Genomic DNA, 25,000 nt, shown 5'->3' on the forward strand with positions numbered 1-25,000 from the left:
TATTTTGAGCAGCAAATAGGACTGGAAATGGTAAGTGGCTTTTGTTTGTTTGTTTGTTTGTTCGAGTTACAACCACTTCAACGCTAGCTATTGGTAGCCATTCGTTAGTTGATTTGTCCTTAAAACACCTTGCGTATACCCGCAACACGTCAAACAATGCAAGGAAAGATCAACTGAACGTCTGGACTAATAATTTTTTACGTAAGCATGATTTGTGGTGCATGTAATGGGATGTAATAATAACTTTGCCCGACTACTTCCCCGAACAGCTAGTAGTCTTCATCAGGCAATGAGGTTGACGGATTAGAATTCGCCATTTATAAGGCAAAATTAGGTTGTGAGTGCCCGATTTCTACCCGTAATTTTCCAAGATAAAGCTCTCTCGTCATAAGGCCATAAGTCAGCGGCTGCTGTTTATCCTCAGGAATTCAGGAAATTCCATTTCTATTCCTAAGAGCTTAACTCAAAGCTACCCTGTTTACTTTTAGAATTGTTAATTCCAGAATACTTAGCTTGGTGATGGAAAAGTGATGCGGACAGTTTTTGCTAGACAGGAAAGCATATATAGCCGTTTTAGTTCAATTATGAAGAAGCCAATGAAGGTTTGTAGCAAAAGTGGAAAAAAAAAAATTAAAAACAATAACAACGAGGCTAAGGTACATAGCATCAATAAAGTAGCTCCAAACACGTGGCACCTCTAGCCATTTTCTGAATCGAAGTTGGTGACTTAGATAATTAACATAAATAAATTTTCTCCAGAGTTTAACGCTTGTGCCGTATGCTTTAGATGGACTATGTATTACAAACAGTCTAGAATGATGGACTGAGTGCTTCCAAACAGTCTCAAACTATCCTTTAAACTTTTGTATCATTTTAACGTACCGTCAAATTTTCTCTTTTCAGTTTTTTCTGTTTCCCTTGATTTTCATGCTTTAGGAAAGCTATCAAGAGTGTTACGACAACGAGAGCTTTACACTCGACGCTGACAAAACGCAACTTGGCGCTGAAGATGATTCAAAAGTGATGCTACTGGCTCAAACCTCTGCCGAAAGCAAGAAATGTGCGAGTTATGAGGAAACTACGGCTTCAAGGATTGCTGAAGGTGGAAAGGAACATTGGGATATCCCTCAATTGGAAATTTGCAGTACATGTGATAACTCCAAACAACTTCAGAAAGAAAACACAAGCGAAAGCGTAAGGGTTGACGCCAGTGGGTGTGGGGCACTAAACGTTGATCATGCTGCAGAGGATTCCGAAGGCTTGGCTTGTTCTTCTCAGTCTGTAAATGAAAATGTTACTCCAGGAAATGCAGAGGATGGAAACGACAGCAATGGAGATGAGCCTCACGATGACGATTTCTCTCCAAAGGATCTTCTTCGTTTTGCTTGGCAAATAGCGAGGGGAATGGTAAATAATGTTCTTTTGTTTTTTAGAGTGTCACTTGAACGCTGGTTGATGAGGTTTAAGGTTTTTATTATTATACACTATTTCAATGGCTTACAACAAAAGGAAATTACAATATATAAGAAAAGCAATATAAAGACAGCATTAAATTACATAAATGCGAAAAGTAAAATGTCCGCAGTGACCAGAGAGCTTAGGCTTTCGAGTTAGTCACTGCTAAGTGCAACTAACTGGCGTTTAACCTGCAACTAACTAGAGCAAAAAAAAAAAATAGTAAAGAATAAGAAAAGTGCAATAATAGAAACATACTACAATTTTTACATATAAAACAATAGAAATGATAATTAATAGTGAGGGGAGTACCTTTTAAATACCCAATATGCATTGGGTATTTAAAAGGTACAATTTGTACTGCTGGTAGAAGCTATTATATGAGAGCTTTTTTTATTTAGAGGAAATTTTTCCCAAATTTTTGACCCCGAAAATGCAAAAGTGGCAGCTCCATAATTATTCATTATCTTCGGCCGGTGAAAATTAAGGTTTCATACAAATCTGGTGTTGTAGCTATCAACTTCAGAGGAAAGAGTTAGGGTTCCTCTGAAAATGTTAGGAATATTAGTAGTATTGTTAGTAATTTTATGTGTGAAAAGGGCACCTTAAATTTGTCAATGTTTTCAAGTGTAAGAATACCTAAGATATTTAAGTATGGCATAGCACTGTCCCTGCTACAAGCAAAGAACATGCTACGCACACACTTATTCTGTTTTAGTTTTAATCTTAAGCAACCTGGTCTTGTAAGCACTACCCCAGCTTGTGATACCATAAGTAATAGGCATACGTTGTGCGGGTAACAGATCAGCTTAAACTACTGTCATGTTACCATTTCTTAGAGAGTGGTTTAGGGGAAAGAGGAGATTTTTAATTTTCATGTATTGGTGTTCATTATTTATCTTGATAGGAATCTAGAACGTATCTATTGTCAATCGCGACTTCTTTATGAATTCCGTAAAACTTAAAATTCATTTATACATCGATCTAGTATGGATTGATTAATTGATTTTCTGTTCCTTCCACAGGCCTTCTTGTCAAGTAAAGGATTTATTCACCGCGATCTAGCGGCACGAAACATTCTCCTCGGAGAGGGCAAAGTGGTCAAAATCTCTGACTTTGGACTGATGCGCCACATTCACGGAGAAATCTACAAAGTCAATAAAGGCACGAAACTCCCCGTGAAATGGATGGCACCCGAGGCACTTTTTAACAGCGAATACTCTACGAAAAGCGACGTGTAGGTGTTCTGACATCTATCTTAATTAGGCATGCAGTAATTGTTACCCAGCATCAAGCATTAAGGGTTTTATATATCCAGTACAATAGGAAAATATCTTTTTTATACGGGAGCCTCTGCGGAGGAGAATTGCAATAATACCCTCGGAGTTCTAGAGAGGGGTCGGCTCTATCCGTCTAACATAGATCACAAAACATGGCCTGTCTAGATAGCGTTAATTGAAGAAATTTAGAAGAAAATGCGGATGGAGATTTCGTCATGAAAAAACTCTACAATGTATGCGCAATGATCGGGTTGTAAAACTCTAACTCGGGATTCTTTTGTAATTTTACAAAAAATCTCTGTGTAGGACGACAGCCACGTTGGTGTTTTCTTGTCTTTCTTTATCTACGGTAATGATGTCTTTTTCTTTTCTCGACAGTTTTTTTTAATGTTGTTATTTGTAATTTTTCTTAAATCTGTATGTCATTTAAACGTCAAACCTAGAACACGAAGTTTATTCATTTATTCAGATTTATCCTGTAATTTTTTTCAGATGGTCTTTTGGAGTTCTGCTGTGGGAGATTGCCACAATGGGTAAGAAACCGAGCAAAGAATTACTTGTACATTTACCATTTGTCAAGTCTTTTAGAACTATGCAGTGAATAATTAATTGCTATTAGAGCGGTTTCCAATTGAGTGTCGTAAAACAAAAACCAAAGTAATTGCTTTGGCCAAACGCAACAGATGTAATCAACACAATGAACCAATCAGAATTAGAAGCAAATACATGTAACTGGCGCCAAGCGCGGGAATACTCGTGCGGCCAAAACACGATTGGTTTTGGTTTGGATTCCCATTGGTTGAGAAAGTGGCGCGAGTTTTGTTAACTAATCACAGAGCGTAGTAATGCAAAACCAAAGAATACGCGAAATTACCTTCGACACTCAATTGAAAACCGCTCTAATTGCCTGGCTGCCTGATTGACTGACTGGCTGACGGATGGACGGAAGGACCGACCGATTGATTGACTGACAGGTCTGACTCACACGCTCACTGATTAGCTATCTCACCTGATAATGATTGATCATGACTTCAGATCAGTTGACGGTGATTGTGGGTCAGGGTGTGACTGGTGTGGCCAATCCAGGTCCTGAAAGCTTGCCCACACGTGGGACAGATGTGGGCGAGTGCTGCAGCTCAATTGGCAGCCACGATTCTAAGCGCTTCTTTGACGCTATTAATTTAATATGTGTACAGACACCCGTCATTCGGCTCCTCTCCCCTTCTCAGCTCCGAATGACTGACTGGTTTACTGAATCATTGACTCACTCATCCACTGACTGACTCACGCTAAAAAGAAGTTGACTCAGTGACTTGCTGAATGATTCACCCAATGACACACCAACTGGATGGCTGAGTGACTGACATAATGTTTGATTAACAGACTCACTGGCTCGATGACTTACTGCTTGCTAATTTTGTCTCGCTTGTTTGTTTGCCATGGATTGCTCGATTGATTGAGTGAAAGGTGATGATTGACTGATACCTGCCTGCTCGATCGGCCGACCAATCGATCGACTGCATGGCTAAGGAAGAGGAAAGGGGCGAAAAGAAGTGGAAGTCAGGGGGCACAGTGTGAAAATTACTTTAGACAATGATCTTATTGTCAATATGCTACTCTTCCTTTCTTAAATGGAGTAAAGTGCTGCAACTACAGCTGGTGCTACCAGTGTTGAATTTTTCACGTAACTTAACTCTTAATGATTGTCAGATCTTAACCACGTCAAAAATAGGAAGCAAAAGTCCTTTTAGATTAACATCAATTCAGACACCTTCACTGGAGAGTATAATGCACCAGCGGTTTTATATGTGCAGATTAAGTATAGCGTATTCATTAAAAGCATGATTTTATTTTCAAGGAGGAAATCCGTATCCTGGATTAGACAACAAAGAGATGTACAATCTTCTCAAGACTGGCTATCGCATGGAGAAACCAGATTCGTGCTCTAGTGAAATGTAAGTTGTTGTTGTTCTCTTTCTATATGAGATATCTTCAATGAAGCTGATACCTAGTTTGTTGGCAACGGTAAACGAATACTCAAATGTCTATCCTTAGGAGCTTAGATAAGCCATTTCTTTTTAAAAATGACCGACGTAATCGCTGCTATTTTAAAGAGAGTGGTCATAAGTTATTTCCGCACCATCATAATCATGATCATCCGACTTATGATTTTCCGCTATTAGTGTTAATTAGGCCACCAATAGCGTGACAGTCAGTTTCCATTTTTCTTAAGCCTGCCACTTTTCCAATGGTGTCCCGCTTGTACCTGCAGCACCTTCACCGTTTGACTTTATTCGCTCTCAGGCCTGCGCCGTCAGAAGACCTTTCGAAAATCTTTTCTAGCCCATTTGATGCCCACATGCAGCTTAAAGGGGAAGTATGGGATTTTTGATATCTTTTGTTAAAAATGATGAAAGAAGACCTTCAATCAGCTACCAAATAACTCTAGAATGACGAGAGGAACGAAATCAACTCAATTCTTGAAAGAAACAAATTGTGATCTGTTCTAGCGCATTTTGGAAACAAAAATGCGAGAACTTGAAAAACATTAGCCTAATATTTTTCAAGTTTCAATCGAAACCGGCCTACCCTGTCTCTGGCCAGAGGCACTAATCGACAGTTTTATTGTACTGGCCCCAGTTGTTCAAAGGCCGGATAACTTTATCCGGTTGATAAGCCACTATCCGACAGTTTCAATCTGTGCAAAGATTTCAGTATTTCCTCTTGTACAAGCGAATATGCACACTCTAACCACAGTCTAGTTTAGGAGTGGACGAAAACCTTGGACAATGTTTAACGTGAAGTATATTTTAGACCCTGAATAGTACCTTATCCAGCGGATAAAGTTATCCGGCCTTTAAACAACAGGGGCCTGGGGTGATAATTTTTAACAAACTTGACAATTATTTTGTTGTTTCTGCGAACAGTCAAACATTTTTGGGTTTTGAAATGACAGCAAATTTTCGTGATACTTCCCCTTCAAGTATACCTTCCAAGTCTTTTGCTCCAAAAGTGACTCTGAGGTCTGGTCAGGTGTTTTCATAAACCCGGTTTTCCTTACCGACGCAATGGAAGCACGTTATTAGAATGATACAGTGGGAACTGTTACAACTTTTAGGGAAGGTTAAGCGATGAGCCTCCTATCCGATCGCTTTGTTTTGTTTTGTTTTGTGTTGTTTTTTTTTTCCTTGAATTCGCAAAAGCGGAGCACGAATTTCTTGACAAGCATATTTCTTTTTTTTTTTTTTTGAGTGCCAAACTGAGGACTTCTTTCCTTATAACTCCCCAGGATTGCTAGCCAGGTGAACAAAATTTGGTTTGCCGAGATAAAAAAAAAAAACTTAATCTCGGCGGAATTTCAACCCAGGTTACAATACCTGCTGAAGACAGGGGCGATCATGACACAAAAGAGCACTGGTAGCCGCAGACATTTCTGGCGTCTGGCAGACTTAAGTCACAGCAGTTGTCACAGTTTTCATATCTAGTCTGTGCCCATCCCTTATAATAAACTTTCTCTGCCCAAAATATTTGTTCTCACCAGTACAGTACTACAAAACGCAAAACACAGCGTTTACTCAAAGATGAAATCGCCATTGAAGAATTCGTAATACTGCAGTAATTTTTTTAGATTCCAGCTGGTAATGGAGTGTTGGAATGAGAATCCCACTGATCGACCGACGTTTGATCAGGTGACGACACTGTTGGAGACGATGCTTATGAAGGACACCCCTTACTTTGACCCTGGATTGCTGGATGAGTCAAAGGCGTACTATAATGTGATGCCGGAGGAGGAGATTGTCGTGGAAACCACTTAGAAGAACTGCAAGCCCATTTAAACCGTAATAATTGATAAAAAGATCCAAACCATATTTAGATTGAAGTTTACAGTGTTAAAAATGCATAATAACCTATTTGAAAAAGATCACGATTGTTCCGTTTCTTAGTGTATTAGTTATAAAGTTTAGTCAGACATTTATTAATTTATAGAACATTGTCATAGATAAGATTCATGTTTTTTTCGGCATTTTGGCTCTTTCTTGGAGTGCTTGCCATTTGTCAGAACTGGCTGGCCAGAGCGGTCAGTTCGCAAATGGACTTTACCGCTTTGAAGGTTAATTTTTGTCCTAGTCCTCCGAATTTCTTCAAAATAGCGCATACTATTTTCGGAGCCATTACTTTTTCAGATTTTGCACTACCATGCCTTCAAAATTACGCATTCGATTTACAGACCATCCAGTTCTGCAAATTGAAAGTGCTATTGGTCACCAGAACGCAAAACAAGGTACAAAAAGAGCATCTATAATTCTATCGTGTATATAGGATAATGTAAAGACCAAAGACAGTTTCTGAAATGAGGCGTAAAAAGTTGTCATAGTTTTTGTTAATATTTTAGTTTAATAGCTTCCAGATCGTGTTATTTGCAGTTTCAGGGAGGCCTAGTGCATAAAACATTATAATTATATTCCATAGTGTTTGATGTTATAATTAATGAATTACCAATTGATTTAAAAGAGCGCAAAATACAAGTTTACTCGTTTACATATAGCAGATACACTGTAAAAGTTGAGTAGTTAAAACAACCAATTAAAATTGTCGCCAAGTGCATCTGAGAGAACCCTTTTTTTTTAGTTGGTTTGACCAATTTAAAAAGGTTTAAATTAACTGGATTCCTTTGGTTTGAAATAACTAATTTAGAATGAGTTAAACTAACTATCAATTAGGTCATTTTGACCTATTTGTTTAGCTGTTTTTACTTCAATATATATGTTGTTTTAACCACTAAAAATATTAGTTTTAACCATTTTTTATAGAGTTAGAATAACCAATATCCTTGGTTGAAATAACGTAATTCATTTAGTTAGCGACCATCCAAAATTAGTTAATTCAACCATTTAAAAAAGTACCCGGGGTGCATCTGAGAGAACCCATTCTTTTTAGTTATTGTTAGTTAATTTAACTAAAAAAAATAGGTTACAATAAATTGTTAATTTAACCACAAAGAAATAGTTCATTTAACCCATGTAAAAGAGTTAACACATTAAAATGGATCATATTGGCAAACAATTTCGGTTACATGCATCTTTATTGAATGAACAGGCAGTCAAATATATACATATGCAGTATACAATGGTTCCATAGAAAGGGAAATTAATGATCACATCTTATCTACAAGAAAGATATCGGCTGTGAACTTTTTTTCTTTCTTTTACCTGCTAATATTCATATAATAAACAACTTTGTGGTTAAATTAACAATTTATTGTAACCTATTTTTTTTAGTTAAATTAACTAACAATAACTAAAAAGAATGGGTTCTCTCAGATGCTATATAACTATATAATGATATTGAGAATAGTGTACATGTATGTCTACTTGTTGGCTCACATAATATAAACTGAACAATTTAAACTACTTCTTTCTGTTGAAACCTAAGTGGCAAGGTTTAGTAGAAGGAATTGCTGGATATAAGCATTTTGTCACTTGGTTCAGCTCACCAGAAAAATTCAATTTGATCATGCACAAAGGTTTTACTTTTTTCATTGTTAACTTGCTAAAATTCAACGTTCTTCAATGTATCTCAAACTGTATACATTTGGCCAATCTCAGACTCAATTCTATGGAAGAAAGTGGAGTGGTTTCTATGCGATTCTACTCATCTTGCCTACCACTGCTTCAACACTTAACGGCAGTGCGTGACTGCTCCTTCTTGACTCAGGTATCAAAATATACTCAATAAATAAATAAAAATTCTTGCTATGACCACCATGGCCCTTTGGGTAGTCAGCATTGAAGCTATAGTAGCTTGCAATCAAATTATGTGTTGACGGCACTTAAAATGTTGATTTTTTTGGAACGGCAGACCATTCCTTCGGCTGCCAACACCAGTGACTGGATATCATCGACAGGTGCCCCCGTCGAAATGAGACGGGGTGCTGTTGTTGCCGCTATTTCATCGTCGGCACCCAAATCTGAGTCATTCTGCAACGACAAAAAATGATTTGTTGTGACTGTAAATCCTGGACATTACTTACAATCACAAACTACAAACAGCCATTTGTAACACAATATCATCCATCAGTGCCAAACTTAAAGGAAATCCTTATGAGCAAATGGCATTAATAGAGCAACAACCAAAGCTCAGAGAGATTTTTAAGGAACGGCCACTAATCTCATACACGAGAGGGCGTTACCTAAAAGACATACCGGTACTCGTTAGAGCAACACTATAACTGAACATGGCTAAAAATACGCGAGTGGGAGTCGCACAGGCCTATCTTTATTCCTTTTCCCCCTGTCAATGCAAACACCATTAAGCATAGCGGTGGCATTGCATTTTAATCAAAAGGGAAGAATCAAAACTGAAAAGGCTTTTATAAATCACGGGCTATGATTAAGCAAGTCGTCAAGAGATAATTCAGAGAGAGGCAGTTCCAGTAAGTGGAACTGTAGCTGTGATTGGCAAAAATCGGGAAAGGAATGTGGATGGAACGTGAGCAGCAGTTTGTGGGGAGGAGCATTTTTGATAAGACACAGAACGGCTGCCAGGGAGACTAAGTTGAGTGAACACTGCAATAAAAGGAACAGTTGGCAAGGCTTTGAGGCAAACTGTTAAAGGCCACTGTGATGATCAGGATTGTGTTTACATACTCAAATGTTGGTGCTACATTACACGTCTCCATTATTAAATTACTCAGGAAGTGAAAGGGTTAAGGTAATCATCATCAAAGAAATAAAAGTCTAATTTATTTTTAGAAACAATGTGTGAAAATCAGAAAGGAAAATTTGTCTGGTAACATCAGGGCTAAAGGTCTGGAATTATAAAAATGTTTACATGGCCTGTACCAACAGCATGGCAACATGCTCCCTCTCACTGAAGTGCAAAACTGGTGTCTGGGCCATTATTGTTGTGCATAACTGATGAACAAGGGAATTTTGTTGTTCTGCCTGGCGAGAGGAAGGCCTTTGCTAAGCCTTGCTCAACATCAGGTTCCCACTATGTGTTGAAACAGACAAAACACAATCAGAATTCAATTAAAATTTATTTTTGGACACCTATCTTACTAACATACAAACAACATGCTGTTTTTCTTGATAAATAATCAATAAAATAATTAAGTCCCGGTCTATTTGCCAGCCTGTCAGCTCATACAACTCAAAGAAATGTCTTTTAGGTGGTGAACACTGTCACCAAATTTTTCAGTTAAAACCTTCTTTATCGTATAACCTAGTTAATAAATATCAGTCATTTAACATTTTGTGGTGAATCACCAGCTATCAGTTCAGGTGCCATGTGAGGATACCTTTTTAAATGTTTCTGCTTTTCCATTTTATTTGGTAATTTGTAAAATATTCCTTTGTGAAGTGGGCATGCTTTTCCAAAGTCAATGACAACAGCATTATAATGAAGACCTCTTACATCAACCATAACATTATCAGGCTTCGATCATGCCATTATGAATAAAACCTGAAAGGTAAATTGCATGCAGCCCCTCAATCATTGTCAGAAATAAATGATCCGGTGAACATGATTCTAACCATTTCACTGGTTTAAGTCTCCTGGAAAAGTCATCTACACTTCAGTCAGTTACACTTTCCTTATTAATGTCAATAAATTGGGTTATTAAAATAGGATTTGGCTTCATGCAAACTCCCAAAAACAGGGGAAAACTAGAGTGAGGAATAAGATTTAACATGGCTTTTGCTTCATTGATCAAGATGGATCTCACAAAATGCTCTTCGCTAAAAAAAAATTTCAAACAGGCATCTATACCTTTATATTTACCCTTAAGGCAACTCCCAAATGTACCCTTTCCTAGAACATTGTCCTCTTCAACTTCAAGCAAATTTTTCGTAATAAACCATGGCTTTTGGAATATCTACGTCCTTCAATGTACAGCTAGCAAAATATAGAAGTCTATTATTTTCTTCTTTTGTTTTCTTCCATTTATAAAAATAGCCATTTGCTATTTGCTTGGTGATCTTACAGTTATTTTCAAGGTCAATTACTTTTTCTTCTACTTTCTTTGCTGCATTGGATTGCAAAAATGTTGAGTTTTTTTCGATTTATGTGATTCTTCCTTTGCCTACTTTTTCTCTTTTTCTTTCCACTCTTGGAGCACTGAAATTGTTGACTGCAGGTTTCTTCTGAGTGGTGTTGCAGCTCAAATGTCTAGAATCAGGCAAGATATTGATTGGAATAGAAATTAATTTTGAATTTGGTATCACTGATGGAAAATTATTCTATAAAACTGTGAGCCAGGTCAAAAAAGAAAGCAAGAACCCGTAGGCTGCAGATTATAGCCCAAACAAGGCTGACCCAAGGGACAACCTCAGCTAGGAAATTGTCAGTAGGCAAGCAATTAAATCTTGCCTTGACAAAACTATGGCTTCTGCTGGAGTTCAGCCTTTCAACCCTTATCACATTTTAGTTTTTATTCGAATTCACTGTAAGTCATGTACATAAATGTACACAATATCAAACTAAATAAAAATAACTTAAAAAACATTCAGTTCATTTGTCAACAATTCAGTCCTCCAAGTAATTCAAAATAAAAGATATAAACTGATTTCTCTTTTTTTGTGAGAAATATCCATTTGAGATCCTCTGGTCAATTTTGTTTTTCATGTTTTCTTAAGCATGACATATTTTAATCAAAGTAAAACTGAACAAGCAAACTTGTGCACAAATTATTAAAAAAATCCCTTCATTCAATGTACCAAAAAAAAAAAAAAAAAAAACAATTTACCGTGGTGATCAATCAATTAGCTAGATTTTGAAGGAACTGGTGTTATCTTTCCCAATTGATGGTTTCCGATAAGTGTCCGGCAACAATCACCAATTTTTTTGGATCGCCAGATGGCAAGGGGACAAGCAAGGCATTCTTTAAGCACGCAATAATTGCAAGGTGTATATATGTGCAGTACGAAAACAAGCGAGCCACGCTTTTCTCAGTTGGGCGAAAACAAACTTGACACTAAGTAATAATTGAATTTTTCTTCTCAGATATTGGTGGTTCAACAGAATATAAAATGTGAATAGAAAAGGTTTCAGTGAATAACAATGAAAATGATTGTGTTATGCAATGTCGGAAGGTTTCAAGCTTCTTTCAACACATGCAAATTTGAGTACCGTTTTCAGCACGAAAGTACCTACCAAGCTTTCCTTGTCTTTATCGTTTCCCTTTTTTAATGATCATCTGGCACTTTTCGAAGACTTTTCTTGTTTTCTCAACGGGCTGCCGAACACTATTGACATCAACAGTCTGCCAAAAGAATACAAATAACAAAACAAGCTAAATTAATACAGACATCACGATCGACTGACAAGTTAAATAGTTCAAACGCAATTAATCTCCAATAGATTTTCAATTCTGTATCGCTTTTTTTCGAAGCATATTTCGAGGTTTATACATCGCTACATGGTGACTTTTGGTTTGCAGCAATGTAACCAGGCATGGCTTTGTAACCACGTAAGAATGTGAGTAGTCAAATGCGCATGCTGCAGACCGCCATGCCCCAACGCTTTTAGGCGGGCAATTTTTTTTCACGATCTGTAATTCATCCATAGAGAGATTCCAAATATACAAGAAATAAAAGATCCTCTCTCGGAAAACTTCTCATTTTATGTATGTAAACGAAAACTTGAGTAACACTGAGAAGCCACCTACCACGTGCGTCACCTCTGTCCATGCCGCGATGAAACGTTTTCTTGTTTTCAGGTTCGGTATGATGGAATTGATCGTCAAATAATCCAACTCAAAGAAATCTTCTCCGTATATTTCGTTAGCTACATTTGGGTTAAAACACGATAAAAGAGGCAATTATGAAATTTGCTGTTGTATGTACTACCCTCAAGAGGAGGACATCATTCAGTTGGATATAGTTCAACTCGGCTTACCTTTGAATGCTTCTATCAGCTCATGAAACTCTCTTTCCTTTAAAAAGTCCATTATGTCCTCCTTGGTGGAATCTTTTGACAGATCAAGCACTGATGCCATTACAAAAACGGACGAAAAAACCTCTATCGACAGCGGAGAATGTTCACCGAATGGACGTTTCTCACAAACTGAAAGACTTGGCCAGTACAAGTCATAAGAATGACATGTCACAAAGGGACTTTCATTATATATAATTACGTGACCAAACAGTATTATTTTATAACCAAAAGTTCATTGTTTTAAAAATAAAAGCGGTTTCCGTTAAAGTGTCATTTGGTTAATACCAAAAGAAATTCCATAGATTGTGCGGTTTCTTGATAAAGCCGGTTTCTATTCAAAACTAAGCTTCAAAGCTCAAGGCCGAGATGTTCAACAAATCAGTAAAAGAATTGAAAAGTGTCACTACTAGCGCCGGTTCCCACGCTAACCTCAATATTATTAATCATTTCATAATCACCGAATATCCCGGTCGGAGTGAAAAAAAAAAAACTTTAAAGCACTGTGCCGACTACAATCACCACTGGCGTTAGATCCGGCACACACAGATTGGCTGAAACCCATCGCCCTAAAATCATACATTAAGACGACTCAGTTCAGTGTAATCTTGTCAAGCAGCTATGGACCGATGTTTATTGATCGCAAAAGCACTCAAACATATTAGGTTACGGAAAGCCACAGCCAAAGAAACGAACAGAGGAAGCGGCTGTATATTATTCGGATGCATTTATCTTACTAATCCTCTGTTTACACCATTTTCGCCAAGTGGGTTGCATTGTGTATAAACAGAGCACTAATTTAGCTCTCACAGTCCTATTTCACTTATGAAAAGGACTAAATGTTATTTAAAAACCCACTAGTTCGTTTTCGATGGTCAGGATCATTATCAGAGTTTGTTGGTGATCTTGAGGATGGAAAACGTTCAGTATTTTTTCAGTAACAGTAAATTTTTATTCATTTAGATATCATGTCTCAGTTACAACCAACCGGAATATTTCATGTATATTGTTACTTCCGAATAGTAGTGTTAACAACGTGAATATCTTATCTTTGGCGGGAAAACCTTAGAAAAAGCGGGAAACCCGTCAGGACTATCTCACTACTACTTAGGTGCCAGATGTGCTCCACTTTTTACTCGTTTGCTCGTCATTTGCTTAAAGTTCACCAAAGTAATCCTGACTTTTTCATCCGAATTTGATTTCGCTGGTTGCCAACGCACTTTCAAGAACGCGCATACCTACAAAAGCCATCTTAGAAGAGCGCATAAAGAAGTCAATCTTCATCAACCAGTCGTGCGTCGTGAAGACAGTGTAGCAGAAGAAGGCATGGAAATTGTAATTGAAGATACACCTCCCGTACAAAACGGAAAAAAGCGGAAAAAAACACTTCAGTGTACTATGACTAATGATTTTGGTCGTTTACACTAATCAAAATAGTCAGAGTTAAATGACTAATCTCTATGGTTAAAACACCTATTATTAAAAGTTATTTTAACTATTTTCATTTATTGACAATTTCAACTGTTAGGAATGGTTAAAATGACCATTGTTATTAGTCGTGACTATTTAAAATAGTCATTTTAACTAGTCAGTTTTTACAGTGTACCAAACATGACCGTAGATACGAAAACAAGGATGAATCCAAAGAGAAAAGTTTAAAGACAGGATTAGCTGATAAAATGCAACAATATGCTAATAGTGAAGGCTTTTATTCGGTTAAGAGAATTGCCTCTTTTCAGAAATTACTTTATTACTTATATATTTAAAGGATTTGGGAATTACCGTTATTTCAGCTGAGAGTAAAAATAAAAGGTTTGGAATCTGACATGACTTTACGACTTGTGACTGTCTGCTAAGGCTTATGTCGAAGGGTTTGGTCGGTAAAAGTACTAACCCCCTTATTAAACAGTCCTGAAGAGGAACTTTAGTCTTCTTATTGTTTTCGAAGCTATAACCGTGCGTAAAAGAGTACCCCGAAACTGCTTTTTTCTGATATTCATTGTATTACGACTCAATTTGGCCGGGATCAGCGCATTGCACCTATAGTTAATCTATTTTGATCTTGCCGACGAAGGACACGATCAGCCCATGCATGCTTTGGAGCATTCTCGCATCATAGATATCAAAATATGACACACAAAATTCTCAATTTATGAGACACGTGGCGTGTATCCAAAATTGCTTAATGTATGTCCATTGGTCCGCGCGGACTTTCAATGTTTATCGGAGTACCTGGAACACAGATCTGTAACTTCTTCGCTTGTAAAACCAAAACCTACCTGCTTTGGATCTCCAACCATAATTTCGACCGTTCTGCCTTTATGTATCTGTTCAAGTTCCCTGTATTAATGTTCACGCACAGTAGATAAGACATCATAAGTGGGGGAGAAAAGGTTGGGGAGTAGCCAAGTGTTGTCCAGGACCCTAGCGCTGCCTACCGCATGCAAGGCCAGTCGACGGGGCGAGGTTAGTGTCAGCGAGTGGAACGGAAGACCGTGAGATGGGTGGCACGGAGAAACAGCTGCTGCCAGCAGCGCGTCCCCATGCCAAGCTCCTAGAGGTTAGATTAGGAAGGGCAAGTGGTCGTGGCCACTGTTGCTCAACCAAGCTAAACGACCCCGGCATCGCTCCAGTGTTGGACTGAAGGGTTGGAGCCAGCAACACTTGTCCTCGTGATTCTGGAACAGAATCCTCCCACACTGAGGCCGCTAAAAGAGTTGTTTGAAAATCAAACGGGTTTCGCCACCAGAATTGTGCAAGGCAGCATTCTTTTAGTAGCATCAGACAAGATTCTGCACTAATTATTAATGTCCTAAATCTAAGTGCAAGGTAATGCTGAATAAAAAGTTCAACGTCACAGAGCAGGCCAAAGGCCTAGGTCATGGTGTAGAAAGGTACTGCTCTATAAGATGGAAAAATGGGTAAATGTGCATACTGTTCATGTGACGGTAGGTGCCCCTTGCGGTCAAAGGTTGAGTGGTTCTGAGAAGAAATGTGGCTTTGATGTCAGGTTGCCATGATTGCAGGTTCTTCCAGGATGGTAGTTTGAGGAAGATGAATATATCTTTGGTAGGCGTCAGATCTCCAGCGACCAAGTATCTTGATGAGCCAGGATGGGGGGCCAGCAGCAGCAGCAGTTGTTCTGGCCCTAATACGGAAGCTGTGGGTGTTGTAGTGGATGGGTTTAAGGGCACAGAGGTTAAATAAAGTAGGGTATGTGGGTTCGAGGCCAGGGTTCGGCGTGTGAGGAAGCTGCCATCGTGGAACTGGAAGAAAGGGGGCTGTACGTTATACCTCGGTGTTTGTAGTATGAATTTTTCTAACTGCAGATACCACACAAATGTGAGAACAGGACTTTGCAATGGTGACCGGAGCAGTATACCGGAATGGATGTGTCTTTTTAATGCAGACTTTAATGTGTTGAGGGTTGTTGATGTCAGGAACGAAAGTAATGTCATGGCGGGTGAGGTTGATGTTGTGGTCGAAAGGCCAGGGTCAATGCGGTCAAGAAAATAACGGTATCTACGTCTAGCGAGTGGTAAGGGTCAAGTTAATTGTGGATCTTATGCAATAAAGGAAGGGTAGTAGGCTGCCGGTTGCGCCTAGAAAACCCAAGGACACGTTTGATCCCTTGAAGGGTGTTTTGAAGACGGGGCATGGTGGCGAAATTTAGCAGTTAAAATCGACACGATACTTGACATGTGATACTTGACATAATCAGCTAAGTAAGATACAAAATATACTAATTAAACTTCTCTAGCAGGGAGCAAAGGGGTAGTTTGGGTTACAAGACTATACTTAATGCAAAATAAAATAAACTGCTTTTCGCCTGTAGCGTACGTTTGTCTAGTGGCAGGTGCGAGGGAACCCCAGAGGTATCCAGAGACCTTGGATGTTAAATATTGATCAGGTATTCCGGGATGGCGTAACTAGTAGGCGAGGCTTCGGGTACCAGTTCCTCAAAACGCCCCATCTGGAAACGAGAAAGAGAGTCAGCGATGCCATTCTGAAGGCCCTCTAGATGAACTGCGGTAAGGTAAGAGACCCAGCAAGTTAAAATGTGTAGGAACTGCTGCTGTGGCATTAGAGGGCTGACAATTGTTAGTGGCTTGTCTTACTGTACTTTGAAGCGTTCACTTTAACTTGCCCGGTCACTGAGTTACAGATATGAGGTTAATTCCTCTGGAATTACATCGGCCCAACATTAACGGATTCCGGCAAAAAGCGAGAGATGCCTAGCTCATAGACAGAGGTAAAACTTTTTCAACAGCGTGGTGGTTTAAATTTTATTGATTTTTCTTTCATTGTATAATGAGCTATAGTAAGCACTAACCAAAGATGATTAAAATTTACACACAATGTAATTTTAGCGCCAAAATTATTGTGCCAAAACAATTGCGCCAAACGGCGTACATTATACTCAAATTTGCATCCGAGTGAGAGTACAAACCAGAAAGTGAATAAATCACTCCCATTCCTCTCCAGTCAATCCTAGCTGTTCCACGAAATTTAAAAACACCGGCGTGAAACAATAGCATTGTGGAGGTAGTGGTGATCGGGTCGAAAGGATCGCAGACTCCGATTTGATGTTAAGACGAGGGAGAGACCGCTAACCACGGATGCAGGTGTGAAAAGATCGACAGATTAGGAAGCGACTACTCCATTATTTGGATCGCAGGTTCACATCCCAGGGGTAAACAGCTGACCACTTTGGATCACTCCCTCGTTCGTTTCGGTGCGTAAACAATATAATTTTGGCCGTGGCTAACCCGGTTAACCGGTTATATTGACCATGACTGCCAAAAAATAAATATAGAACATATATGACATCGTTGGTAAACCTGTCAAACCGGTTCATAACCTGCAGGTAAGCCAATGATATAACATGACATTATACTTTAATTTATGTATTCTATAGCACGTTAATGAGAATCCACCGCATTTTATTTATGAACTCAAGACAATAGCCTATGACGTAATCGATGTTAATTTATTCCCCGCAAAGTGATGAGATACCCCCACCTCCTCTCCCCACCCCCCAAGAAAACAGCCTAATTAACGATGCATACTATACTACTACGGATGAAACACTCTTCCTTATGTTTGATATATTACTTGAAAAAATAAGTAAATAGATGTGAATGATTCAAAATAATTCGTGCCTTTGTGGTGCTAATAAACAAGTCAATTTTACTGAGAAAATTATAAAAGCGGGCGACAAATGTAGGATAAACAGGGTCACGTGGTCCTTTCTCTAATTTGTTGTTTGCTGTAAACGTAATTTTAATCTCTCTTGTTATTAACTGGCAAGTAAACGCCAATACGTGTTGGAAATTGAAAAGCAAAACGAAAAACAAAAATTGAATGTCCATGAGCCTCGGTCATCACCCAAATAAAGTAAACAAACCTAAGACCAATTTGCGTCGACATATGCATTTGTTGTTGGTTTAAATTTTTCGGTGAGGGGGTTGCCCGAATTTGCTTACGAATTTGATTTTCATGAGATGAAAAATAGCTTTTTCTGAATTATCCCAATACAAAAAATCTTGGAAACTTGCGTCCACTAACGACTCTTCAGCCTGGTCTTCCGATACTTCGAAAAATGTATCTTAAGTTTTCATACGATTGGTCCAAAGACATTCGTCTGTTTGTTCATAGCAATGGAAACATTGATGAGACTGACTCCACTCCACTTGCATTTGGTCAGGGGTCTATGACGAGGGTAATTGTAATTGGGTGTGAGGAGGGAAGGGGGGGGGGGGTAGGTGGATGAAAGTAAGCATTATACACTTAATGTATGGTCCCGAGGGAAACGTTTAGTTTTGTTTTCCCGAGAGTCCTGATGTTTCTCCAGACGAAGTCGAGGGAAACATCAGGACTCGAGGGAAAAGAGAACTAGCTAGTTTCCCGAGGGACCATGCATTAAGTCCTTTGTTATATATTTAGACTTCAACATTCACAGCAAAGCAAACAAACAAACAACTGAGAGGGCAACAACTGCGGAATTGTATCCCGGTCAGGATACATTCGTATTTGATCAAGGGCACGTGACCAGGAATCAACTAATCACATTGCTCGTTTGAGTGAAAGTCTTAGTATACAACAATAGCAGATATATACAAGTCAGGTATCCGTTTTGGAATCTTTTAATATGTTACTCAAATAACGTCAGCTTAAAAATCTATGAATACATAATCAAGGTCTTGAACCATTGTTTATCAGCACATATTCATCTCTCATTAGCTCGTTGGGTGCTAAATGCGTTGTTGTTTAAATAGATTTGTCTGCTTTAGAAAAAGCTATCAGTTTTGTTACTCGTCCCTGTAAATAGTTCAATTTTAATTATCTTATCATACATTAATTACAACATCACGATAAAATGATTTATGATTTATATGCATTACGCCCTCTTGAAACTGTAGATTATGCGTTCTCGATGCTTCCCTTGGTCTTAGATAATCATAACTAATACACATATTCCATGTTTAATACCTTAGTGTTCGCTTTTTGAGATTAAATATTGACATACCTTTACAAAAAGTATGATCTTAATCATCTTCTCTTGTCTTAATCTATAAAAATGTTGTGTCTTTTATGCCTTATTCAGGAATAAAATATCGCCTTCTCCTTTCAACTAAGCATACTGAAGAAGCGGGCTACTGGGATTTTTTAATGGGCTTAAACTCCCGTAGCTAATGTGTTCAAACTCTTTGTGGCTTTTTATGTTTTACGCCGGACTCTCCAAGGTACCTTCCACGGCAGCATCCTTGTCCGGCATCACATTGTAGTATGCCCTCGACTCGTCCACGGATTCAAGATGAAAATAAGGAGTGTCCTTCATCAACATCTTCTCCAACAATTTTGTCACTTGATCGAATGTAGGTCTGTCATTTGGCTGCTCATTCCAACACTCCGACAACAGCTGAAATCTAACGAAGGACGGCATTAACCAGGTTAATAGTGAGCATATCCCAGTTTTTAAATAAACGTCGCGTTGTACATTCTCATTAAACATTCTCGTTATAGAAGGGTGCCTGATCAATGGTTAGATTCAACCTGTCGGATTGTGGTTCGAGGAAACAAAAGATTTCGAAGGAAGAAGTCTATCTTTGTAAAAGGCGAGAGAAGACACCATGCAATCACTTTAGGGTTGCGACTGAAGTCTGTTGCGGTTAGCACCCTTTGTTGTAATGGTGATTTTATCTCCAACAATATCTGTGACTAATGTTTAGCTGTATGCTTTAAAGTATGCTTAAAGCTAAGAGGGTACGGGTGTCTGTTTCGGGATGGAAGGATAATGAGATCTTTGTCTTCGACATAAATTATACTGATAATGTAACTGTTATGGAGGTTGGACAAGGGTTACACTCACGTGCACTACACAAAGTCAAAAATGAAGTTGTTTCTTGGCTGCGATGTCAAATAATGGTTTTGACCGCTCCGGTCTCTAACGCATCTTTGAAGTAACAAGGGTTTTACGTAAGGAAAACGGGGTTCAGGAAAATAGGTGGCCAGTCCTCAGAGTCTCTTCCAACAGAAGAAGACTGATGAGGCGGTATAGTTTGACCATGAGTACAAACGCTTCGACCGATTCGGTCATTTTAACAAAATGACATGTTAGTGCGCCTTTGGATGAATATTTTCCAATTTTCTACACCTTGAGCAAATCAGTATCATCTAAGATACCCCTAAGAAAATGGAACAACAGCAACTTACACTTCGCTGGAGCACGATTCTGGTCTCTCCATGCGATAACCGGTCTTGAGAAGGTTGAACATCTCTTTGTTGTTTACGCCAGGGTAGGGATTTCCTCCTATAACAAAAAAAAATAATAATAATAAAGTAAGTTTGAAGTTACTTCTTATCACTGGCGGGTGTAACGTCCCCCTTTTAAAGAAGAAGTTTGAACTGATTTTATCCCACAAAGAATTTTCGTCACCTTCGGATCAAACATGGTTAAATCCACAAAACCCTTAAGATGCGTGGAAATTACAACCCTGATAATACACCCTGTTTTGGCAACAGTTTGTTCCATTCTCGGAGTGGTAATTGACTGTCTAGCCAAAAGGACTACTCGGCGAAAATGATTTACACACCATGTTCCCTTCATCACTATCTTCCCCACCCCCACAGCTGGCGCTGCCAGGCAGTCGATGTGTCCGTCAGTAGTTCGGTTAAGAGGCACGCAGGCATGACAATCAATTAGTGAGAAGTTAGATAAGGGAGTTATTTTCTAAAGAAATTGTGGTGCTTCGTCGGGGGAGGCTGGAGTGTTTTTACCGATCAACACATTTGATGAGGTGATTTGGCCACCATAAAAGGATTCGAGGGCTGACAAGTTATTCGCTCTGACGAAACGTCAGCTCTCTTAAACCTTTTTACAGGGACCAAATTACCTTATCAACTCTAAAAAGAGTTGACAAGTGGTAAATACGCAATTCACAATTCTCTCATCTTCTTACCCATTGTAGCTATTTCCCAGAGAAGAACACCGAAGGACCAACTGAAAAAAAATACAGCATAAATAACCATGAATAGGCCGTACGTTGTATGCTTGATGTTAAATAACATGTATATTTTAAAAATAAAGTAACTAAGTAAACAACCACAAAACATATTAAGCGCGATAAGCGAGAGAAAAGATGGTGAACATTCCAGCTGAGAAAGAGAAGATGTAACATTTACATGGATACCGGACAACATGCTGTAAAATCAAACTACAGTCAACTCTCACCTTGTGGACACCTCGCTATTACGGACACTCCGGTAATACGGGCAGCAGCTAAATCCGCGGGTAAAACTAAATTACAGACGTTTGACTGAACTAAATTTTTATTGCAGACACCCTAGCCTCGGGACCGCGAGTTAGTCTCCTTAATAGCGAGAGTCCGTAATAGCGGGAATTTAGCCGGAAAAACTAAATTACAGAAGTTTGACTAAACTTAATCCCCGCTATTACATGCTTTCGCTATTAAGGACACTACTCACGGTCTCGAGGGTGTCCGCAATAAAAGGAGTTGACTGTACATGCCCCAACACTTACACATCGCTTTTTGTAGTGTATTCACTGTCAAAAAGTGCCTCAGGTGACGTCCATTTCACGGGAATTTTCTTCTCCTTTTTGATTTTGTAAATTTCTCCATGAATGTGGCGCATCAGTCCAAAATCAGAAATTTTGACCACTTTACCCTCACCAAGGAGAATATTTCGTGCTGCTAAATCGCGGTGAATAAATCCTTTACTGGACAAGAAATCCTATAACAGCAGAAACAATCAATCAAAACACAGGTAACAAGTCACTCAAAAAGTCAGGCAATTGATCAATCGATCCGCATACATCACTAAATCTATTAATTAATCGTTTCATCGATCCGGCAATCATAAAAAAACCGTGATGAACAAATAATACGTTCTTTACGCAAAGCCCTGCCAAATTAATGTACTAGAATAGCAATACACACGAATTTTCTATATTTTCATACATCCTTACCTAATTCCAAGAAGGAAAGTATATCAACGGTCAACTGACCTTTTACTAGCAACTCAGGAAACTAACTTGGTGTGTTAAAGGCAGTAAAGCAGCCATGCGAATTAGCAATTTGCCAGGTATGATTTGCGTACTTCTTTTTGGTTCGTAGTTGGCCCAGGCGTAATTATTGACGTTGACAGGGACTGACCATAGCTCAAACTATCTAGTAAGCAGGTCAAACTATTGAGGCTTTTTTTTTAAGTACACAAGAACAAATGCATACAATATGTCGTAGACTGGGTTAAGCTTACAGCAAAAGATCCTGCAAGCAAACACATAGACTAGTTACACGCAAGAAAAGGCATCGTAAGTAATGAGTTCAACCAAGCACCTGATTCAGTTTTCTTGACTCAAGTGCACATAAATAACATTTTCGCAAGGTGTTTTAAAAAGAGCAAGTCAGATAACGTATGCATAGTGGCTTACCCAGCGCTCCAAGTGACACTTAAACATTAAACGAACATTATTTACCATTCCTTGCGCTATTTGCCAAGCGAAACGAAGGAGATCCTTTGGCAAGAAATCTTCATCGTGTGGTTCATCTCCATTGCTTTCCTTGCCATCGTCTGCTGTTTCAGGAGTAACATTTTCACATGTGGACTGAGAAGAGCAGGCCAGGTCTTGACAATCCTTCCTTGCATTATGTGCCGCGTTTGGTTTTCCACAGCCAACTGAATTGATGTTTTCACTCACGTTTTCATCCGCAAGTACTTTGTAGTTGACACATGCGCTGCAAATTTGTGATTCAATTGCACCCAAGTGTTCCTCGCTGTCTGTAGCAACTCCGCTGGCAGCGCTCCTTTCTTTGCAGCTAACTAATTCCTTTCTTTCTGCTGTGCCTTCAGTCAGTGCCGTTACATTTGAATCATTCTCAGTGTCAAGTTGCGTTTTGTCAGTGTCAGCATCACATGTGAATCCCTCGTTATCGTAAAACTTTCGATTGCTTTTCTAAAGTGGAAAACCAAAAGGAACACAGAAGCTGAGCTAAGAAACTCTACCAGGATAAGAAGAAATACCCATGTCATAGCTTTACTTATACTTAAACTTTGCGTGAATTCCAAAATGTTCCGGGGAAGTAGACACTAGGTGCAAGGCCAAAGCATGGTCACATGTATGTGTACCCTAGATGAATTTATTCATGTGTTAGTAATCACCTTAGGCTTGAAAACATGGGTAGGGGTGGGACGCTTTTGGGTTGATTTATAGACCACTGTCTTGGCCTTTTTTTGTCACTTCTGTTTCAAGCCTTTGCTGCATTCCTTATCCAAGATACGGGACTAAAATCACAAAAGGGTGAATTAAACTTTTTGACACTGTTTCGCCAACCAAAGACGCTTGGTATCTTCAAGTAAAAGAAAACAGTCAGTGCGCAGTGTAGCTGTGTACTCAGCTCTTTTCGTCAATTATTTCATATTCTCGAACGTATTTTCCAAACAAGTTAACTGTCCCTGAGTTACATCTACAGTGGATCTTCTTCTCACAGACACTCCATGTAAACTAACTTTCTGATAAATGGCTCTGTTTCATGTTATACTTACCCTATTTAATTACTCTATAGCAATTAAAATCGTTGAATTGTGGTCAGTTAAAGCATCCTGAGTAGTAACAAATCACCGTTCTTAATCCCTAAATAGCACAATCAATATTCCTTTAAATCTGATGGGAATTCCCCACCGGGACGACCCTTTCACCAAGATATGCTGCAGTTATTCAGTTCACCTGTTGCCTCTTTCTCCTAAGCCAGTGCAGTAGATCTCCATATGGAAGATATTCCAGCAGCAGAAAGATGGGTTCTGAGTTAACCCAACAACCCAACATGCTCACAACATTGCGGTGGGAACCCATCGATTTCATTAGCTCAATTTCCTCGAGAAGCTGGTCCCTTGCTTCTTTATCTGCACAGTCTAAAAATAAAATTACATAGGAGTAAAGCTGTGATTAGAAAACGATGTTTCATTGACTTTTGAAAGTCCCTTTTGATGCCCTTTTGCATATTGCTGAAATGCATATTTTTTTATATGACACTGAAACTCCAGTGCAACTTGTTCTAATGACGAAAACAAATAAGCTACTTCTCACCCAATCTGGAAATTTTAAATCCAACCATCTAACCAACCAACCAACCAACCAACCAACCAAATATCACCGTATAATTTGATATTCAGCCATAGATAATGTACATTAATTGAACGTGTAGTTGAATATCACTTACGAAAAAGGTAGCATTTGCGCATCATTGTTTTAAAAAATAGCACTACTGAATCGTTACGGCGAAATGCCAAAGACTGAGATTCAGCAAAACTTTCAGCAAAACTCATCTCACTCCGTCCAATAGCGTTGTCGTCCCAAGCATTAAACTGATCCATCAATCATCAACAATTTCACTTTCACTATCCTCTTGTTGATGTAACTGTGCTTCGTGTCGCAATTTCACCTCTTTCCGGTGATGTCTCCAACAAACAGCCGACCTTGAAAAGCTTTAGTTTCTAAAGTTTTCTGACACATACGTCTAAAAGCTCTCAAGAATAGGAATCACTTACCTTCTAAAAGTTTGACAGCAACTGGCCGGCCCTCTTTGAAGTCGACAGTCTGAGTTCTGGACTCGTAAAACACCTCAATTTCAGGAGATTCTCTTAATATGCCCTTTAATACCTTAGCAAAAGCACCCCGGCCAATCTCCTCCTTAAACTCAACCTGCGTCGGATGAACCTCCCATCGTAGAAGGGGAATAATAGTCGACTTCGATCTGTGTAAACATCAACATAAATATGCTGCTACGAGAAACTTTGGATTGTCAACAACC

The 25,000-nt window shown here is 38.9% G+C and overlaps 3 protein-coding genes across 8 annotated transcripts in view; 1 reads left to right on the forward strand and 2 right to left on the reverse strand.

The window, feature by feature from the left end:
* Window positions 1-7,282, forward strand: part of LOC146464339 (uncharacterized) — an 82,247-nt gene extending 74,965 nt beyond the window's left edge. Inside the window, exons 20-25 of the mRNA XM_085129863.1 lie at window positions 1-30; window positions 937-1,407; window positions 2,481-2,692; window positions 3,228-3,268; window positions 4,594-4,690; window positions 6,364-7,282. The exon at window positions 1-30 is cut by the window's left edge and continues 432 nt beyond it. Of these exons, the coding sequence (XP_084985989.1) occupies window positions 1-30; window positions 937-1,407; window positions 2,481-2,692; window positions 3,228-3,268; window positions 4,594-4,690; window positions 6,364-6,550 (1,038 nt within the window). The 3' untranslated portion in view covers window positions 6,551-7,282. The remainder of the gene's footprint in view (window positions 31-936; window positions 1,408-2,480; window positions 2,693-3,227; window positions 3,269-4,593; window positions 4,691-6,363) is intronic.
* Window positions 7,283-8,071: 789 nt separating this feature from the next.
* Window positions 8,072-13,765, reverse strand: LOC146464343 (uncharacterized). 6 transcript variants are annotated; one of them, XR_014868496.1, is made up of 5 exons: window positions 12,633-13,765; window positions 12,403-12,521; window positions 11,889-11,997; window positions 9,567-9,728; window positions 8,072-8,713 (listed from the first exon to the last, which is right to left on the reverse strand). XR_014868496.1 is itself a non-coding variant. In XM_085129845.1 (4 exons), exons 1-3 carry the CDS (start codon window positions 12,730-12,732, stop codon window positions 11,905-11,907), a joined length of 312 nt encoding a protein of 103 aa, XP_084985971.1. In that variant the 5' UTR covers window positions 12,733-13,765; the 3' UTR covers window positions 8,072-8,713; window positions 11,889-11,904. The 6 variants fall into 6 exon arrangements, 3 of the variants coding, with proteins under 3 accessions (XP_084985971.1, XP_084985970.1, XP_084985972.1); XR_014868495.1 differs by lacking the exon at window positions 8,072-8,713 and adding an exon at window positions 10,823-10,904 and having other exon boundaries at window positions 9,237-9,728; XM_085129845.1 differs by lacking the exon at window positions 9,567-9,728.
* A 5,135-nt stretch (window positions 13,766-18,900) lies between these two features.
* The window catches only part of LOC146464344 (uncharacterized), a 24,237-nt gene continuing 18,137 nt past the window's right edge, over window positions 18,901-25,000 (reverse strand). The window contains exons 12-18 of the mRNA XM_085129842.1: window positions 24,738-24,943; window positions 23,917-24,101; window positions 22,669-23,145; window positions 21,712-21,923; window positions 21,131-21,171; window positions 20,385-20,481; window positions 18,901-19,597 (exon numbers count right to left, since the gene is read on the reverse strand). Coding sequence (XP_084985968.1) covers window positions 19,396-19,597; window positions 20,385-20,481; window positions 21,131-21,171; window positions 21,712-21,923; window positions 22,669-23,145; window positions 23,917-24,101; window positions 24,738-24,943 — 1,420 coding nt within the window. The 3' untranslated portion in view covers window positions 18,901-19,395. The remainder of the gene's footprint in view (window positions 19,598-20,384; window positions 20,482-21,130; window positions 21,172-21,711; window positions 21,924-22,668; window positions 23,146-23,916; window positions 24,102-24,737; window positions 24,944-25,000) is intronic.

Source organism: Pavona decussata, unplaced genomic scaffold, assembly GCF_977016875.1.
Source record: "Pavona decussata unplaced genomic scaffold, jaPavDecu1.1 SCAFFOLD_164, whole genome shotgun sequence".
NCBI lineage: Eukaryota > Metazoa > Cnidaria > Anthozoa > Scleractinia > Agariciidae > Pavona > Pavona decussata.